General features: G+C 44.8%; 1 protein-coding gene across 1 annotated transcript; it reads left to right on the top strand.

Moving 5' to 3' along the window:
* The first annotated feature begins 723 nt into the window (after positions 1-723).
* On the top strand, positions 724-9,306 carry LOC148394773 (uncharacterized). Its single transcript, XM_088381473.1, has 2 exons — positions 724-1,330; positions 6,362-9,306. The coding sequence occupies exons 1-2, from the start codon at positions 1,182-1,184 to the stop codon at positions 7,881-7,883; spliced, it is 1,671 nt and encodes a 556-aa protein (XP_088237599.1). The 5' UTR covers positions 724-1,181; the 3' UTR covers positions 7,884-9,306.
* The last annotated feature ends 12,198 nt before the right edge of the window (positions 9,307-21,504 follow it).

Below are 21,504 nucleotides of genomic sequence, written 5' to 3'. Positions count from 1 at the left end.
TTGTCAGTTTGTTTTGTAGCTTTTACTGTATATAATAGTGTTAAGAGTAAAAGTGATCAAGTCATCACAAAAATCACGAAAAAAATCTTATATAAGCCGCACCTGACTATAAGCCGCAGGGTCCAAAATTTTGGAAAAAAATTGCGGCTTATAGTCCGGAAATTACGGTATCTTTTACTATTAGAATGAAACACAAGCGAGTTGCTTCAGATACGGCAATGCATTCCGCAGCCTAGCCTACTCTATGAATTCAGTTTATTATTTATATTATTTATTTACACATTACCTACTCATTTATTTATGCAATTTATTGTGTAAAATAATGAAAAAAGGAACGGATTAAATGTTTTGCCATTTTTTGTAATGGGATAACATGATTTGGAATTCAAACGATTCACTTCTTGAACAGCCTTCTGGAACGGATTGTGGTCGAAAACCGAGGCTCCACTGTACTTCATACCCCACACCCTCCAGCCTCCCTTTCCAGTCGACATATTTCTAGTTTTAGCTGAGGTAGTGTTTACTTGCGCCGCAAACATTTTGATTGATTAAAAGATGTCAACGGCAGAAGACTAGGCCATACACACTTAACACGTAATAAAATCAGCAGAAAGACTGATGCTAATGCAATGAACGTAGGGTGACCAGATTTGGGTTTCTGATGAAAAAATTGGGAGGGGGCGTGGTCATTTTTAAGGGGCGAGATCTTTATTTTTGGGGTGGAGGTCATTTGTGTCATATGTTATGTGTGTGCGTGTGTTTCCATGTGTGTGTGTCCATACAGTTATGTGTGTTGTATTCATGTTCTGATCTGAGCAGTTATGTCTATATAAACTACTAAAGAGAATTGTACAGATAGGAGCATCTAAACGTACATGAGATTGTCTGACCTAACAGAAGATGTACAAATTGCTCTTGCGCTCTATTCAACCTTCCAAAATTTAAGTGAACCTCAGTGCGCGGGGAGCTTAATTTGGTCCGATTGCGCAACCGCAGCGTGCCGGGCGCTCACTGTCGCATTGCTTTAAGAGCGCCTTTGTGTTTTGGGATGGCTTTACTGCTCCCACTTGCTTCCTTTGGAGGCATGATTAGAGTTGATGCAATTCTCAGAGTAACGAGAATGTAATAACTGTTAGCATAGTTACTTAAATAAAATAAGTCATACTGTGGGGACAGAGAAAATGAGCTACCGGGTAGATTTTTGCAGCCTTTGTGACCAAACAAGGACGAGCACACCTGCGAAGTCTCTGAACATTCGTCGATATCGAGACACAGGGTTAGGCTCTCGATCGTCGATCTTCAAACACAAAGTATGGCAGCGGACCAAGAGGTTTGTACGGCTTCGTGCACCAACTGCACCCTTCTCTTAGAGAGGTTGTCCCTGCTAGAGGGACGTGTCCGCCAGTTAGAGCAGAATAGTGCGATAACAGTAGATGTGGCGGACACAGACGCGGGCTGTTGTCAGCCCGCTAGCCCGGTTAGCATTAGCCCCAAGCGGCTTGCTAATCGCGATGAGCCAGGTAAGACGCATAGCCGTCCAAAGTCATCTCGGTCTACTGGCCCTCGCACTTTGGTCATACGTGACTCCATTACCCGAAATATTACACTTAAAAATCCAGCCACAGTAATGTGTATTCCTGGGGGCAGAGCACCCGACATAGAAGCTAATCTTCGGGAGCTGACTCGCAATAGGCCTAGTCAACAGCGTAGTTCCACCAACACTAGCTACTCGGACATGTCGGCTCCAATGATGTTAGGATGAGACAATCAGAGATCACAAAGAAAAACATAGCAAGGACTTGTGATCTCGCCAGAAAGATGAGTCGGCATCGAGTATTTGTCTCTGGCCCCCTGCCTGGGAGAGGCACTGATGAGAGGTTTAGTAGATTAGTCTCCCTTTATTGATGGATGGCTGGGTTCTGTAAAAAGCAGGCACTGTATTTTATAGATAACTGGTCCTCCTTCTGGGGCCGCCCCGACCTGCTGAGGAAGGACGGCCTTCACCCTAACCGTGAAGGCGCCTTCACTCTTTCTTGGAATATAGATTACTGTTTGAGCCACTCATGACAGGTCACTTTAGAGCAGGCCAGGACACAGGTGATTAGACCACCTGTGAGGATGGGTTTGGAGTCTGTTAAGTTAAAGTTAACTTGCGCTAGGCTAGACTTTCAGCATGCACATAGCTCCTCGTGTAGACTAGAGCGTGACAGTTTGAATAGTGCTACAGTACACATAAATACACTTTCTACTGGGGTAGTAGACAAATCCAATCACTCCACCCTGACCAGTCTTGCTGATGAAACGGTGCCTGTTTTAGATAACATCACGTGTAACAAATATTCACCATCAAATTCCCACAGTCGTTTCGTCCCACCGCGCTAATAAACCTTTGAGAGGTGATGTCAGGCCTAGAGAACACAATCTTACTCGCATCCCGTTTAAAAATCCTTCGATGGATACGCACCCTGATCAACCGATTACACTTAAACTCGGTTTTATGAATATTAGGGTGTTTTCACACTTGGTCCCTTTCAGCCCTCTGAACAAACTTTGATCGATGACTCAGCATTTTTTGTGCATATGTGAACACGCCAACCGTACTCAGACCCCTTTAAAATGAACCGTACGGTTCGCTAAAAAGTCAACGGTACAGTTCACCTAATCTGTGCATTGTGAACACAAAGCGCACTGGGTTCACTTCGCCTTTTTGCACTGTATTGTAACCTCCTTGGCTTGCCGTAGATTGGTCACGTGACTGCAGGCGCAAAAACAGAAAGAGAACTCTGTCCTCTTTGAAATACACTCACAATGTGAACACAAAAAGAACTGAGTTTGTTTCCTCTTGGTCCACTTTTTGGTCCACATAAAGAGGCCTGACTTTGGTTCTTTTAAATGGGTCCAGGTGTGAAAACACCCTTAGATCGCTTCAAATGAAAGCAGTTCTCGTGAATGACCTTATCACGGAACATAATCTAAACGTTCTTGGTTTTTGCGAGAAGTGGTTAAAACCTAATGAACTGCTGCCGCTTAACGAGGCCTCGCCTCCAAATTTTGTGGTGCGTTCTCGAAAAAAGGGTGGGGGTGTCGCCCTCATCTCAAATTCTGAGCTTAGATTTAGGCCTCGTTCAATTAACGTATTTAAAACATTTGAAGTTCTCATTGTCCGATCCACCTTTTTACCGTCATTTTATCTTGCTGTTATTTACCGTCCACCCGGGGCTTACTCTGGCTTCCTGGATGAATTTTCAGAATTTGTGGCTGATCTAGTGACAAATGCAGATAATATAATTATCATGGGTGATTTCAACATCCACATGAATTTACCGTCAGAACCACTGACTTCGGCGTTTCAGACTTTAATCGATACGTTTGGTTTTACGGAAGCTGTACAGGCAGCAACGCATAAGAATGGAAATACCTTAGATCTGGTATTATCCCGGGGACTAGCAACCTCAAATATGGCAGTACTGCCATACACTACTGTTTTGTCTGTGCATTTCTTAATAAAATTTGAAATTTTAGTTCCTTGTCAAAGACAAGAGAGCAATCAGAATTATAGCAGCCCTAATTTTAACTCCATGACTGCAACTGCGCTATCTGAGTTACTGTCGCCGGCAACCGCCATATTTCCCGCATACATCGGCTCTATTGATAATCTTACAAATGAATTCAATGCGACATTATTAAAAGCCATCGACTCTGTGGCGCCGCTACGTCTGAAAACTCTCCGTAGATGGCCAACTCCGTGGTTCACAGATGAAACACGTACGCTTAAGCAATTATGTAGAAAGCATGAGCGCAGATGGTGTTTAACCAAACTTGAGGTTTTCCATCAGGCATGGAAGGACAGCCTCCTGAAATATAAAGATGCGCTTATCTTAGCAAAAACTCGTTATTTTTCGCAAGTCATTAATCTCAATAAAAACAATCCTAAATACCTATTTGATACAGTGGCAAAGCTAACTCTACGCCAGCTGACCCCCGTTAACTCCTTCCACTCAGCTGACGAGTTTATGACATTTTTTGCCCAAAAGATTGAGTCCATTAGGGACAAGATCAAGAATACCATTCCAATCGCTCAGTCAATAGCGCCGGTTACTAGCGCTGGTGATCATGCAATAACCCTCTCAAATTTTAAAAGCGTGTCCCTTGAAAGGCTTACACAATTGGTTAGTGCGGCTAAACAAACAACATGTTTACTCGACCCGCTTCCAGCCAAACTACTTAAAGAATTATTTCCAATTTTAGGACCGGCCGTCTTAAATATATAATCAATCTGTCTGTCTCCTCTGGGATAGTGCCAACAGCCTTTAAAACCGCTATTATTAAACCGTTACTTAAGCGAGCAAATCTTGACCCGGACTGTCTCAGCCAGTTTCAAACCTCCCATTCATAGCAAAACTTCTTGAAAAAGTAGTAGCGCAGCAGCTTATTGATCACATGGTCGCTAATAATCGATATGACTCTTTTCAGTCTGGTTTTAGAGCTAATCATTCCACAGAGACAGCACTTGCTAAAGTGAATAATGATCTCCTCATAGCTATGGATTCAAATACGTCGTCTCTATTGTTACTACTCGATCTTAGTGCTGCCTTTGACACTGTAGACCAGGGGTCACCAACACGGTGCCCGCGGGCACCAGGTCGCCCGTGAGGACCGCATGAGTCGCCCGCAGGACTATTCCAAAATTAGCTCAAATAGCGGCACTTGTCAGTGAGCTGCATCTATTTATTTTACAGTCGAACCTCAGTTTTCGAATGTCCTGGTTCTTGAACAAATCGGAATTCGAACAAAAAAATTCGAGATTTTTTGGCTTCGGTTGTCCAACAAAATTCGGAGGTCGAACCTCGCGAGATGAGCCGGGAGGAACCGAGAAAACCCGACCGCGCCGCCCGGATGCCGACTGACTCCGTTGTTATTGTATTTTCGTTACTTTTAGAATTGTATTAACCCCTAATCATGCCTCCAAAGAAAGCAAGTGAGAGCAGTAAAGCCATCCTAAAACACAAAGACGCTCTTAAAGCAATGCGACAGTGAGCACCCGGCGCGCTGTGGTTGCGCGATCGGACCAAATTAAGCTCCCTGCGCACTGAGGTCCACTTAAATTTTGGAAAGTACATCAGGACTTTAAAAATATTTTCTAAATTCTAGCCACGGCTCTGTCACAATAATGCGACCAGCGCGGTGCAGTTGCGCGGTCGGCGATGCGCTACTGTTGCGCGTTCGGTGGTGCGCTGCAGCTGCGCGATCGGACAAAATTAAGCTCCCTGCGCACTTAGGTCCACTTCAATTTTGGAAACTACGTACATCAGGACTTTAAAAATATTTTCTAAATTTCAGCGACGGCTCTGTCACAATAATGCGATCGTCGCGGTGCAGTTGCGCGGTGGGCGACGCGCTACGGTTGCGCGTTCGGCGGTGCGCTGCATTTGAGCGATCAGACAAATATGCGCAAATGAAAAAATGCTTAAAAAAGACGCGGGTTTTTTGTCTTGAAACGGATTAAAAATGTTTCCATTATTTGTAATGGGAAAAATAGATTCGGAATTCGACCGATTCGCTTCTCGAACCGCCTTCTGAAACGGATTGTGGTCAAAAACCAAGGTTTGACTGTATTTCTGCTATTCTTGTTAAAATCACACTTACATGTTAACTGCAAATGACAATAATAACACAGTGAAAGCCGAATTGAGAAAATTGGCTATTTCAGAAGTGTATGTCAAACTGGTAGCCCTTTTGCCTTAATCAGTACCCAGGAAGTAGCTCTCGGTTTAAGAAAGGTTGGTGACCCCTGCTGTAGACTTTGATATTTTATTAGGGCGTCTTTAAAGGTGTGTTGGTATTTCATGGTCAGCACTAAGCTGGTTCTATTCCTATCTATCAGACAGGACGCACCGAGTGGTCCATGGCAATACGTCCTCTGAGCTCTATAATGTTACGTGTGGTGTCCCACAGGGATCGGTACTCAGACCGATTCTATTTAATATTTATATGATTCCGCTTGGGGACATAATACGTAAATATTAGTTTTCAATGCTACACAGATGACACCCAATTATATATGCCGTTATCGATGACAGATCCGCGGGACTGTTGTAATCTTGAGGAGTGCCTTGCTGAGATCAAGCAATGGATGTCTCTCAACTTCCTTCGTCTTAACCCAGATAAAACTGAGATGTTGATAATTGGTCCTACCCGTTATCAACACTTATCTAAGGAAACCACTATAACTAAATTTCAAGATGGCGGCGCGTGCACACGCAGCGGCCACTCTCTGTCCCGTCAGTACGGTGATTTGTTCGTCTAATGAGTGTTCGTCTGACAGTCTTGTGTGTTCGTCTCGTCCGTGCTACAAGTACAGCAGGCAGGTTCTGCTTGACATCGGCAGAAGTGGGTTTTGCGGCGTTCTGGACTTTGAAGCGTCGACATTAAAGGCGCTCGGACTGCTACGTCCTGAAACGTCGCCGACCTCACCCGCTATTCCTCTACCGGTTGGGAGCCATCAGAAACTGTGTGCGAGGAGGCAGAAGAGGGGCAAGCGCGGAGGCGTCCGGGCCAGGCTGGCGGCCAACCCAGCGCGACCGGCGGTGCCCTCCATTCTTCTGGCGAATGTTCGCTCGCTGGACAACAAAATGGATTACGTTTGCCTGCTGAGGTCTACGAACCGGACAGTGCGGAACTGCTGTGTGCTCGTGTTCACCGAGACCTGGTTGAGTGACAACATTCCGGACTCTGCCGTGCATCTGGAGCGGCTAGCGTGCTATCGGGCGGACCGTGCCATTGTTCGAGGGGGAAAGTCGCGAGGAGGTGGAATATGCGTCTACATCCGAGAAGAATGGTGCCGGGACTCTGTGGTGGTATGTAAGCACTGCTCGCCGCTTGTGGAGTTTGTGATCATTAAGTGCCGTCCTTTTTATCTGCCGAGGGAATTTACCGCGATTCTGCTAGTCGCGGTATACATCCCGCCTTCCAACATCGAAGGAGACAGGAACGCGGCGCTTGGTGAACTGTACCAGGCTGTCAGTGACCAGCAAACAGCGCACCCTGACGGCTTCACCATCTTCGCTGGAGACTTCAATCATGCCAACCTGAAGTCTGTTTTCCCGAGGCTTCACCAGCATGTTCCTTTTCCGACACGTAGAGACAGCTTCCTGGACCTAGTCTACTCGGCGCAAAAGGGAGCTTTCAAAGCCACCCCCCTCCCCCATCTGGGGCTTTCTGACCATCTCACCGTTTTGCTTTTGCCCGCATACAGACAATTGGTAAAGGCATCCAGACCGGTTCGGAGGCAGGTTCGAGTGTGGCCTGAGGGTGCCTCCGATGCACTTCGTGACTGCTTCGACACCACTGACTGGGACTTGTTTAAGCAGGCAGCCACCTACAACGATCGGACGGACATAGAGGAGTATACTGACTCTGTTACCTCTTACATCACGAAGTGCATCGATGATGTGACTTGCTCGAAATCCGTCGTCACTCGCACGAACTGGAAGCCGTGGCTGACGGGGGCTGTCCTCAGACTGTTGAGGGCCAGGGACAAGGCTTTCAGAGCGGGGGATGAGGCTGGCTTGAGGACAGCGAGGGCCGACCTGTCCCGAGGCATCAAAGAAGCGAAGAAGGCGTTCTCGTGCAAGGTCTCCACCCACTTCAAGGACAGCAAGGACGCACGTAGCCTTTGGCGGGGCATTCAGACCATCACGGACTACAAGCCCGCGCCGAGGAGCTGTGAGGGCGACGTCCGTCTGCTGAACGATCTGAACCGCTTCTTTGCTCGCTTCGACGCCCAGAACAGCACTTGCCCGCTGAAGACCACTCCCCCCCCCAAACGAGCAGCCCCTGCGCCTCTCTGCCGACGGTGTGAGGAGGGCGCTTGCCGCTATTGACACCCGTAAGGCGGCGGGCCCTGACAACATCCCGGGTAGAGCGCTGAAGGACTGCGCTGGGGAGCTGTCGGGTGTCTTCACGGACATCTTTAATGTTTCCCTGCAGCAGGCCATCGTCCCCTCGTGTTTCAAGGCTGCCACCATCGTTCCTGTGCCGAAGAAACCTGCACCATCCTGCTTCAATGACTACCGCCCTGTGGCACTGACGCCCATCATCATGAAGTGCTTTGAGCGGCTGGTCATGGAGCACATCAAGTCCGTTCTCCCCCCCACCATTGACCCTTTCCAGTTTGCGTACCGTGCCAAGCGGTCCTCTAAGGATGCCATCTGCTCTGTCCTCCACTCGGCCCTCACCCACCTGGAGAGAAAGGACTCATATGTGAGGTTGCTGTTTGTGGACTTCAGCTCTGCCTTCAACACCATTGTGCCGCAGCGACTCATCTGCAAACTCGACGAGCTGGGCCTCAGTACCTCCCTCTGCAACTGGCTACTGGACTTCCTCTGTCAGAGGCCTCAGGTGGTGCGTGTTGGCGACAAAATCTCCGCCAGCATCACGCTGAGCACGGGGGCCCCCCAGGGCTGCGTGCTCAGTCCATTGCTCTTCACCCTGCTGACGCATGCATGACTGCACTGCGACCTACAGCGACAACCGCATAGTGAAGTTTGCTGACGACACGACTCTGGTGGGTCTCATCACGAAGGGCGACGAGACTCGGTACAGGTCGGAAGTTGACCTTCTGACCACGTGATGCAGGGACAACAACCTCCTGCTGAACGTCAATAAGACCAAGGAAATCATTGTTGACTTCCGGAAGGGTCACACAAAACACCTGCCGCTGATCATCGATGGTGCTGTGTTGGAGAGGGTGAGCTGCACCAAGTTCCTGGGGGTGCACATCAGTGAGGACCTCTCCTGGTCCGCGCATAGTGAATACGGCTGGTAAGATTATTGGTGCTTCGCTCCCCTCCCTGAAGGACATTTACACCTCCCAGCTCGCCCGCAAGGCAACCTCGATTGCCAGAGATGTGAGTCACCCGGCTCACTCTTTGTTTGACCTTCTGCCCTCTGGGAAGAGGTACAGGAGCCTGCGCTCCCGCACCACCAGACTCGCTAACAGCTTCTTTCTCCAGGCTGTTAGGGCCCTGAACTCGCTACCCCCTTCTGCGTAGCGTGCGGCACTGTTGCGCTATTTTTGGGAATGTCTGCTGTACGCGCACTTGCTCCTTTTTTTTTTTTTTGATTTTATTTATTGTTGTGTTATTTATTCATTATTTATTCAGCACGCTTTTGTTATACTTGTTTACTTGTTTGTCTGTTGTGAGCCATGTCTTGTCACCGTGGGATAGGGGGGAACAAAATTTCGGTTTCTTTGTGTGTCTTTGGCATGTGGAGAAATTGACAATAAAGCTGACTGACTTTGAACTATTGATAACCGTACTATCACTCAGAGTGATACTGTAACTAATCTCGGGGTAATTGACCAAACGCTCTCCTTTCAAAAACACATTAAGAATATAACCAGAATTGCGTTTTTTCACCTTGGTAATATTGTTAAGATTCGTCCGATCCTCTCGACCGGGGATGCGGAAACTATTATACATGCGTTCGTCACGTCGCGCCTGGACTACTGTAATGTATTATTCTCTGGTTTTCCTAAGTCCCTCATCAAAAGTCTACAGTTAGTACAAAATGCTGCTGCGAGGCTGCTCTCACAGACAAGAAAATTTGATCACATTACCCCAATATTAGCCAACTTACATTGGCTCCCGGTCCATTTAAGATGTGACTTCAAGGTTCTTCTACTGACCTATAAATTACTGCATGGCCTAGCGCCTTCATATCTCGTCGACCTAGTCGTTCCTTATGTTCCGTCTCGTAACCTTCGTTCGCAAAACGCTAGTCTTTTAGTTACACCGAGGGCCAAGAAAATGTCTGCAGGTTCTAGAGCATTCTCTATTCGGGCTCCAGAGCTTTGGAATGCCCTACCAATGGATATGAGAACTGCTACCTCAGTAGAAACATTTAAGACACGTTTAAAGACACATTTCTTTGAGATGGCCTAAAGGCTTGTAGTGGCCGATTCGGCTGGAGTTTGTTTTTGTTCTCTCTCCCCACCCCCCTCCCTGGCTGGGGAGGGGGTTAGGTGGCGCAAAACCTGATAGCGGCTAGCTGGATTCTCGGGGACCAATTCAAGATGAGGAAACTGCAGCTCAACCTCCTTGAAGACACTGCCAGGACAATCAAGGGCACCTCCGACATCCATTTTTTCATTGATTTTCATAGTATGTATTACTTGTGCCCTCTGTGCATCCATTACAACCTGGTGATCCTGGAAGGGGGATCCTTCCATCTGTGGTCCCTTCCCAAGGTTTCTCATTTTCCCCTGGTAGGTTTTTTTTGTTTTTCCTTGCAATTTTGGGAGCTTAAGATCAGGTTTTAGAATAATTGTCAATTTTTGTCTATATGAAGCCCTTTGAGACTGTTTGTGATTTAGGGCTATACAAATAAAAGAAAATGACGACCGTCACACAACTCACTTTGGTTTGCCAGTGCCCCATTAACACATCGGTAACACCTTGATTTTATTAAGAACATTTGTCAAACAGAAATAGTAAAAGCAGTACTTCCTGTGTAGCATCCTTCAAAATAAAACTCTCAATATACAGAGCGCATATACTAACAATAACGAATGGAGTGAGTTGGCATTGTGGTCCTCTCGGCTCATCTCACAAAGTTTGACAACCGAAATTTCGTCCAACATCCGAAGCAAAAAAATCTCAAATTTTTTGTTAGAATACCGGTTTGTTCGAGAACTGGGACGTTCAAAAACCGAGGCTCCGCTGTATATACTATAACAAAAACACATTTACACTAACCAAAACATGTGTACACTGACACTTTTTAATTTTATAGTGGTACACTAAGTAAAAAAAGACAAAATAAATACGGCCATCGGTGTAGCATTTGAAGTAAAAGAAAGGGTTCCTCGTCAGTCCTCCTCTTGTGGGGTGCGTTGGCACCTTTATTTGCCACAGACACGTAATTGCCCGCTTTGCATGTCAAGCACTCAGCTTCATAAGGATCACGACCCTGGCGAAAGCACGGGACTTTTTTGATTCAACTCCTTCGTGAACGTGCATTTTTGTTTTGGCATTGCTTGTAAACACTCTGTGTAGACTGGCCAGCCCACCCTACTTCGTAGCAAAGTGACTAGATTTGAGGGGAACGGAGTGACTTAGGAGACCCCGTGAACGACCCAGGATGCGCTGGAGAGACTATGTCTCTCAGCTGGCCTGGGAACGCCTTGGGATCCTCCGGGATGAGCTGGATGAAGTGGCTGGGGAGAGGGAAGTCTGGGAGTCCCTCCTAAAGCTGCTGCCCCCGCAACCCGACCCTGGATAAGCGGAAGAAAATGGATGGATGGATGGATGGATGGATGGATGGATGGATGGATGGATGGATGGATGGATGGATGGATGGATGGGAGTGACTTATTTGCGTACTAAGCCTTCCGGTTTGAGACTAAGATTTCCGGTTTACACCTTGAGTTCGCGTAGGAGAAAGTCGTTGAAAAATGTGTTTACTTATCTCCTTTTCTTGGACTTTTATTTCCTCTCAAATGAGAAGTTCATTTGAAGTTGCTGCACGGATTTCTCAGAGCCGAGCTGATGTGAAAGTAACTGAAGCTGACGGATCGTAGCGCGACGCCAGATCCGCGGCCGCCACTGGGAATCCTCCCGGCGCAGTTGGACTCGCGGTCGCATTAGTGTCCCACGCCAACGTCGCCGGATTCGCTGCCGTTGCCGGACCTCGAGCCAACAACGCTGGACCTGCGGTCGGTGCCGCACTTCGTACCAGCAACGTTGGACCTGTGACCGTCGGCGGACTGCGTGCCAGTAACGCCGGACCTGCGGTCTACACCGGACCTCCAGGAGGCTAACACCATCAGCCCCAGGAGGAGAGCTACCATCTGGCCCAGTGTGCTAGCACAACCAGCCCCTGGAAGAGAGCTAACATCAGGCTCAGTAAGCTAGGACCACCAACCCCAAGAGGACAGCCACCACCAGGCTCAGCAGACTACCATCACCAGGCTCAGGAGGAGAGCCACCACTAGCCCCAGTGAGTTGGCACCACCAGCCGCCCTAGGAGGTCATCTGACACCGGGTTGAGTGGGATAGCATCTCCAGCCCCAGGAGGAAAGCTACCATCAGGTATAGGTTGATAGTCAGGATGGCCATGAAATTGCTCCAGAAGGACATGGGAGAGCTGAAGCTATCAATGAAAGTGATGTCTTCAACTCTTGAAACCATAATGAAGCAAAAGGCCATTATTACAGAGCTGATGGGAGAGGTGAAGCAGCTCAAACAATTAAATACTGAACAAAATAAGAAAATTGTCAGCCTGGAAAATAGATTAGACAACTTGGAGCAGTATTCCAGAATGAGCGATGTCATCATCACAGGTTTAAAGATTAAACGACGAAGCTACCAGCAGGCTGTGAAAGGCCTTGCTTCAGAGGACTATCCTGAACATAGGGAGACAACCGAGGAGCAGGTAAAATCTTTCCTCCACAGCAAAGACATCGTCATTGACACTATCAATATTGAGGCATGCCACACTCTGCCAACGAGGAGTCTAGATAGCAAGATACCACCTATAATTGTCCGTTTTACAAATAGGAAAAGTAAGATAAATCTACTCAAGGTAGGAAACTAAAAGGCACGAACGTATACATGAATGAACACCTCACCAAGAAAAATGGTGAAATAGCTAAAAAGTGCCATAGAGCAACTTAAGCAGTATGAAGGAGATCAGTAACCTGTACATCATTACGTAGAACCTCAAGTTGTGATACTTTTAGATCATGGAAGGTAAAAAACCTAGTGAAATTATCAACCTATCATGAACAGTACTGACAAATGCCTTTCCTTTCCAACTGGTCTGTTTAACAAACAAGCACTGATAGCTGAAAATGAAGAACTTGATTTGAAAACATTTGACTACACTGATCATAAGGGATTTGACATAGAGAACAATATTGATCCTGTGAATAACTTCTTTATCAACTACAATCAAACGAACTGTAAATACTATACTGTAGAGCAATTTAGCGAGAATGTAGCAACAAATAGGGCAATGTCAATTATACATTTTAATAGTAGGAGCTTGAAAGCAAACATCTCTAAGATCAAACAATGTTTAAACGATATGAATAATCTGTTTACTGTTATTGCAATATCTGAAACCTGGTTAAAGGAAGATCAGTCTCAAAAGATTGACATAGAGGGGTATGAGAGTTATACATTAAATAGGATGGTAAAAAGATGCGGAGGGGTTGCTCTATTCATAGACAAAAACTATAAGTGTAAGATAGTAAGAAATATGTCTCAAGCAATAGATAATCTCATGGAATGTATTACTGTTGAAATAGAAATGGAATCATCAAAAAACATTCTGGTAAGCTGTGTATACAGATGTCCAGGTTCAAGTATTGAGGCATTTAGTGAACTATTATCAAGAATGTATGAAAGAAAAATCAATACGAAAATGGTCTATGTCTGTGGTGATGATAATATAGATCTACTGAACCCACTTCAGCTGACCCCAATAACAGAATTCATTAACTTAATGTACAGTATGAGTCTTTACCCTGCAATAACTCGTCCGACTAGAATCACATCTCACAGTGCCACTTTAATTGATAATATATTTACAAATGTGATTGAAAAGAAAGTAAAAACTGGACTGATAATAAATGATTCAAGCGACCACCTGCCAGTGTTTGCGGTGATCCAGAACTGTACAAAGAAAAAAAAGGATGCTATAGCTTTTAAAATGTGTAGAATGAACTCTGGTAATTCAATTAACTCATTCAAAAATGATCTTCTAAAACAAGACTGGAAAAAGGTATATGTGGGTGAATGAAGCCTACAACACATTCATGGCCATTATATCTGAACTTTATGATAAAAACTGTCCTCTTGTAAGGAAAGCGGTCAAACACAATTCAGTGGAAAAACCATGGCTGACAAAGGGAATCTTAAACGCTTGCAAGAAAAAAAACCTGTTATAAAAAGATTTCCTAAAGATAAGAACAAAAGAAGCTGAATTAAAATATAAGACCTATAAAAACAAAGTGATCAAAATAATGAGAAACAGTAAAAGGAACTACTATAGCAAGAAACTGGAGGAAAACAAGAGTAACACAATAATAACATGGAAAGTGATAAATGAAATTATTAAAAACAGAACTGGAAAGCCAGGATATCCTTCTTACTTTGTAAACAGTAACAATATAACTATAAATGAACTTGCAATGATTGCAGAGGCGTTTAATGATTACTATGTTGGTATTGGGCCTACTTTGGTGGAAGAAGTTCCAAAAAAAGGGAGTACAAGTGACCTAATTAAGGATGTACCCATAGCCAAAAGTATGGTTCTAAGGGGAACGGATGAGACGGAAATAATAGAAATTGTTAGAGGATTTAAAGGTAAAAAGTCAACTGATTGTAATGGGATAGATATGTCACTTTTTAAAAATATTATTGAAAGTGTGGTGAAACCCCAACACATATTTGCAACCAATCCCTGACAAATTGTGTTTTTCCGAGTGAAATGAAAACAGCTAAAATTATTCCGATATAAAAAGCTGGGGACAAACACATATTCTCAAATTACAGGCCAATATCTTTACTCCCACAATTCTCCAAAATACTAGAAAAAATATTTTATAAAAGGCTTGATGATTTCATCACAAAACAAAATATTCTGTGTGACCAACAGTATGGATTTCGGAAAAATAGAACCACCACAATGGCTTTGTTAGATTTCGTAGCTGAAATAACAACAGCTATTGAAAATAAACGATATGCTGTAGGTGTCTTCTTGGATCTTAAGAAAGCTTTTGATATTGTAAATTATGAAATACTGTTAACAAAACTTGAGAGATATGGCATACAAGGTATGCCAATCACTTGGTTAAGGAGTTATTTATCAAACAGGAATCAATATGTGCAATTAATGGACTTCAAATAAAAACTAAAGCAGGTAAAGTGTGGGGTTCCTCAGGACTCAATATTAGGCCCCTTGTTATTTATTTTGTATGTTAATGATATGTGCAAGGTCTCCAGGTTACTCAAGGCCGTAGTTTTTGCAGATGACACGAATCTGCTCTGTAGTGGGGATGACCTGGACCAACTACTGGATACTGTGGGTATTGAAATGGAAAAATTACAGAGTTGGTTTGACACAAATAAACTTACATTGAATTTAAGTAAAACAAGGTATATTATATTTGGAAACCGTCCGACAAACACAGACAAAATTCTTACGATAAATAATATAGAAATAGAAAGAGTGAATGAAGTAAAATTTCTTGGAGTGCTAATAGATAAAAAATTAAGTTGGAAACCACATATAATGTATATCAAATCAAAGATCCCAAAATCACTGGCAGTATTGTATAAAGTAAAAGATCTTATAAACCAAACATCATTATATTCCTTGTACTGCTCCTTCATACTCCCATACATTATGTACTGTGTGGAGGTGTGGGGCAACACATACAAAACAAACACAGATCCAATCTACATTCTACAAAAAAAAGCAATACGACTTGTAAATAATGTTGATTACAGAGAACCATCTAACCCTCTTTTTGTAAAACTGAATGCACTGAAATACAATGATCTAGTCGATTTTAAAACCATCCAACTCATGTACAAAATAAAAAATAATCAATTACCAAACAGTATCCAAAGGTTGTTTGAGTGGAGGGAAAGTACCTATTATTTAAGAGGAACACTTATGTTTAAAAGAGATTTGGTGAGAACAACTTTAAAGTTGCACTGTATAACAGCTAAAGGTGTGGAATTATGGAACACCAGCAATGACAAATTAAATAATTGTAGTACTTTACCTCAGTTTAAAAAAATTTATAAAGGCAAAATACTGATGGGATACCGTGTTGTGAGGTGTTTAAACTGCTTTTGTATTTATCTAAAGGAGGTGTATGTATGTATAAGTGTGTGTATGTATAATATATATATGTATGTATGTATGTATGTATGTATGTATGTGTGTGTATATGTGTGTGTATATGTATATATGTGTGCAGTATGTATGTATGTATGTATGTGTATATGTATGTGTGTATGTATGTATGTGTACATGCATGTATATATGTATGTATATATGTATGTATGTATATGTATGTGTATATGTGTATATGTGTATGTATGTATATGTATATGTATATCTTTAACATATCTGAAAATGGACACATCTTGACGGAATCAAGCAAACATGTGGTTACAAGGGGTAGAGCTAGATAAGCCTAGGCTTCCTTCTACTCCCTTTTGAACAAATAAGATTTAATGATAAAGTGAAAATTTATAACGCAATGTCTTTTTTTCTTTTCTTTCTTTTCTATTGTACTATGGAGTTATTATTTTCAGTATTTTTTACTTTCTTTTCTTGTATTTCTTTAAATGTTCGAAATAAAACAAAACAAAACGATACAGAAAAACCTAGAATTGAGTGAAATTGAACGGAGTGGCAATTCTATTGACATAAAAAAAGTGGACACCTTCTCATATTTCCGAGGATGCGACGGAGAAAGCGCTATCACGGAATTTACAATGACTTCTGTCTTGGTTCGGGTGCATGGGAATTTTTGAGCTGATGGGGAGTCTGTGAAAATCTTCCTTAACAAGCCAGATGTGCAGTCCATTAACCTGTAGCTTTCATGGTGCTTAACAGTATGAAAAGCATAGCTACCTTCTGCTGCAGTTATGGCTACACTTTCGGATTTGGTCATAAAGAAATCCGTGACTTTGGATGATGCGCTCTCACCCCTCGCTGCTTTAGTGTGCTTGGCTGAATTGATGTGTGCCTGCAAGTCGTTGGCACCTTTATTTGCCACAGACACGTAGTAAGTGCCACCTTACACGTTATGCACTCAGCGTCATACGCATCACGACCCCGGCGAAAGCGCGCAAAACATTTTTTGATTCCTTCGTAAACATGCATTTTCGTTTTGGCACTTCCTCCTCATACACACATGCACGCACGCACGCACGCACGCACGCACACACACACACACACAAACACACACACCATCATCATCATGGGCTTTCACTCGGGACGAGTATGACTGTCTTCTTCTCAGGGTCGTCTACTTGTGGATCCGCAGGTGGGCGGAGAGGCCGATCCGGGATCCACATATTTTTGTGCTGTGTGGGCAGGGGAAAGTGGTGGTGGGTTGTGGTCGTGCTGGAGCCGGTTTTTGTCTTTCCTTGCGGAGTTGTCGTTTGGTTACTGCGACACAGCGGAGTTCCTTTTCGTGATGTGCTGCACCTTCTTGCACCGCTGCCCTCCAGCAGTTCCTGTTCAAGGCGATGCACTCCCAGTCCTGAGATGTTATTTGGAATTTCTTGAGATTGGTCTTGAGGTTGTCATTGAAACGTTTCTTTTGCCTGCCCGGGGCTCGCGGACCTCTCTCCAGCTGGGAGTATAACATCTGTTTGGGGAGGTGGGTGTCACCCATGCGGATGAGATGTCCTGTCCATCGGAGTTGGTGCTGCATTATTAAGGTGGTGATGCTCGGTATCCTGGCTTCCTCCAGAATGCTGATGTTTGTGCGTCTGTCCTCCCATTTGATCCTGAGTATTTTCCTCAAGGTTCTCTGGTGGTGTTGTTCAAGAGCTCTTAGGTGCCTGCTGTGGGTTGTCCATGATTATGCCCCATAAAGTAAGGTGGGGAGAACCACAGCTTTGTAAACCAGGAGCTTGGTGTCAGCCCGGAGGTCTCTGTCTTCAAAGACTCTTTTCCGGAGTCTGGCATACGCTCCACTGGCACAGCTCAGGCGATGGTTGACCTCAGAGTCAATGTCCGCTTTGGAGGAGAGAAGGAAGCCGAGGTAGGGGAAGTAGTGAACATATTCAAGTGCAATGTTGTCCACATTTATGGTGGGCAGAGCAGATGGCTAGTTGGGTGGGGGTTGATATAGCACCTGGGTCTTCTTGATGTTCACGGTCAGACCCAGGGCTCTGTATGCCTTAGCGAAGGAGTTCAGGATGCCCTGGAGGTCTTCTGCAGAGTGTGCTGCAATGGCATTATCGTCTGCATACTGGAGCTCTACAACCGTGGTGGTTCTGATCTTGGTTTTGGCTTTGAGCCTGTTAAGGTTGAAGAGCCTGCCATCAGTTCTGTACCAAATTGGGATTCCGTGTGGTAGTTCTTCGGTGATGAGGTGGAGTATGGTGGCAATGAAGACAGAGAACAGGGTGGGTGCAATGATGCATCCCTGTTTGACCCCTGTCTCTACAGTGAAAGGAGCTGTTGTTGAGCACAGTGGCTGTCATTCCGTCATGTAATAAATGCAGTATTCTGACTTATTTATCCGGGCAACCATACCTCAGAAGGATGCTCCATAGGGCCTGGCAATCCACCGAGTCAAAGGCCTTTGTCAGGTCTATGAAAGCCATGAACAAAAGCTGTTTATGCTCACGGCATTTCTCCTGGAGTTGGCGTGCTGTAAAAATCATGTCTGCAGTGCCTCTAGCTGGGCGAAAACCGCACTGCGATTCTGGGAGAACTTCCTCAGACAGTGGCAGTAGGGGGTTGGCAAGAACACGAGCAAGTACTTTGCCAACTGTTGAAAGGAGCGAGATGCCCCTATCGTTTCCGCAATCCATTTTGTCCCCTTTCTTGAAAATGGTCACTATCAGAGCATTCCTGTGCTCCGAGAGGAGTACTTCTTTTTCCCAGACCTTCAGAAAGAGGGAATGGAGGTGGCGCTGGAGCTCTAGTCCACCTTCCTTTAGGACCTCAGCTGGGATCCCATCTGGCCCAGAGGCCTTGTTGTTCTTCAGGCTCCTGATGGCATCTTGGACCTCTGCTAAAGTGGGAGGTTCACCCATGTCTTCCCTGATGGGACTCTGAGAGATGTGACTGAGGAAATCTGACTGAGTTGTGCTGTCACGGTTGAGGAGTTCCTGAAAGTGTTCTCTCCACCGGTTGTTTATGGACTCATTGTCCTTCAACAGCTCCTGCCCGTCTTTAGAGCGCAGGGGATTTTGGCCGCGATGGCTTGGGCCGTAGACAGCCTTGGTAGCACATAAAAAGCCTCTGGTGTCACCAGAGTCTGCCAAACTCTGGATTTCCAGTGCCCTTTCTTTCCGGCTCTGGATGTCAGCCTTGGCTCTGGAGTGAGCCTGTCTCTTTGCTGTGCAGGTGATGTCATTTTGCCAGACACGAAAGGTTTCCCTTTTCTTGGAGATGAGCTGTTCTATCTCTGTGTCGTTCTCATCAAACCAGTCCTGATGCTTTCTGGCCTTATACCCGAGAGTGGCACTGCAGGTGTCGAGGATGGAAGACTTGAGCAGGCTCCAGCGTTCTTCAATGTCCTCAGGGTATTCCTGATTGAGGCTTTCTCCAAGAGAAGCCTGAAACAGCTGCAGGGCGGCAGTTTTATTCAGGGTCTCAAGGTTTAGTCTTTGTCGGCTCAGCTATTTTGCAGTCTCCTCTTCCTCTTGAGTCTGATGGACATCGTGGATCGTATCAGGCGGTGATCTGTCCAGCAGGCCTCTGAATCCATCATGGGTTTTGTGATGCTCACGTCGCGCTGATCCCTGGCTCTGACTATGACATAGTCAATAAGATGCCATTGTTTAGAGCGAGTCAAGTCAAGTCAAGTCAAGTTTATTTGTATAGCCCTAAATCACAAACAGTCTCAAAGGGCTTCACATAGCCAAAAATTGACAATTATTCTCAAAGCATCCCCTGATCATAAGCTCCCAAAAGGGCAAGGAAAAACTCAAAAAACCCCTGGCAGGGGAAAATGAGAAACCTTGAGAAGGGACCACAGATGGAAGGATCCCCCTTTCAGGATCACCAGGTTATAATGGATGCAGAGAGTGCACAAGTAATACATAATATGAAAATCAATGAAAAAATGGATGTCGGAGGTGCCCTCGGTTGTCCTGGCCGTGTCTTCAAGGGGGTTGAGCTGCAGTTCCTTCATCTTGAATTGGTCCCCGAGAATCCAGCTAGCCGCGATCAGCTTTTGAGCCACCTAACCCCCTCCCCAGCCGGGGAGGGGGTGGGCAGAGAGAACAAAACAAACTCCGGCCAAATCGGCCATCACAAGTTAGTTAAAGGCCATCTCATAGAAATGTGTCTTTAAACGTGTCTTAAATGTTTCTACTGAGGTAGTAGTTCTAATATCCATTGGTAGGGCATTCCAAAGCTCTGGAGCCCGAATAGAGAATGCTCTAGACCCTGCAGACATTTTCTTGGCCCTCGGTATAACTAAAAGACTAGCGTTTTGCGAACGAAGGTTACGAGACGGAACATAAGGAACGACTAGGTCGACGAGATATGAAGGCGCTAAGCCATGCAGTGATTTATAGGTTAGTAGAAGAACCTTGAAGTCACATCTTAAATGGACCGGGAGCCAATGTAATTTGGCTAATATTGGGGTAATGTGATCAAATTTTCTTGACCGTGAGAGCATCCTCGCAGCGGCATTTTGCACTAACTGTAGACTTTTGATACTGGACTTAGGAAGACCAGAGAATAATACATTACAGTAGTCCAGGCGCGACGTAACGAACGCATGTATAATGGTTTCCGCATCCCCGGTCGAGAGGATAGGACGAATCTTAGCAATATTACGAAGGTGAAAAAACGCAATCCTGGTTATATTCTTAATGTGTTTTTGAAAGGAGAGCGTTTGGTCAAATATTACCCCGAGATTAGTTACCGTATCACTCTGAGTGATAGTCCGGTTATCTATAGTTATAGTGGTTTCCTTAAATAAGTGTTGATAACGAGTAGGACCAATTATCAACATCTCAGTTTTATCTGGGTTAAGACGAAGGAAGTTGAGAGACATCCATTGCTTGATCTCCGCAAGGCACGCCTCGAGATTACAACAGTCCCGTGGATCTGTCATCGATAACGGCATATATAATTGGGTGTCATCCGCGTAGCATTGAAAGCTAATATTATATTTACGTATTATGTCCCCAAGCGGAATCATATAAATATTAAATAAAATCGGTCCGAGTACCGATCCCTGTGGAACACCACACGTAACATTATAAAGCTCAGAGGACGTATTACCATGGACCACTCGGTGCGTCCTGCCTGATAGATAGGAATTGAACCAGCTGAGTGCTGACCCTGAGATACCAACACAACTTTTAAGACGCCCTAATAAAATATCAAAGTCTACAGTGTCAAAGGCAGCACTAAGATCGAGTAGTAACAATACAGACGACGTATTTGAATCCATAGCTATGAGGAGATCATTAGTCACTTTAGCAAGTGCTGTCTCTGTAGAATGATTAGCTCTAAAACCAGACTGAAAGGAGTCATATCGATTATTAGCGACCATGTAATCAATAAGCTGCTGCGCTACTACTTTTTCGAGAAGTTTTGCTATGAATGGGAGGTTTGAAACTGGCCTATAATTACTGAGACAGTCCGGGTCAAGATTTGCTCGCTTAAGTAGTGGTTTGATAATAGCGGTTTTAAAGGCTATTGGCACTATCCCAGAGGAAACAGACAGATTGATTATATTTAAGACGGACGGTCCTAAAATTGGAAATAATT

Source organism: Syngnathus floridae, chromosome 7 (genome assembly GCF_059516105.1).
Source record: "Syngnathus floridae isolate MCC-2025c chromosome 7, RoL_Sflo_1.0, whole genome shotgun sequence".
NCBI lineage: Eukaryota > Metazoa > Chordata > Actinopteri > Syngnathiformes > Syngnathidae > Syngnathus > Syngnathus floridae.
The sequence above is the reverse complement of the archived record's forward strand: the minus strand, read 5'-3'. Positions and strand labels throughout refer to the sequence as shown.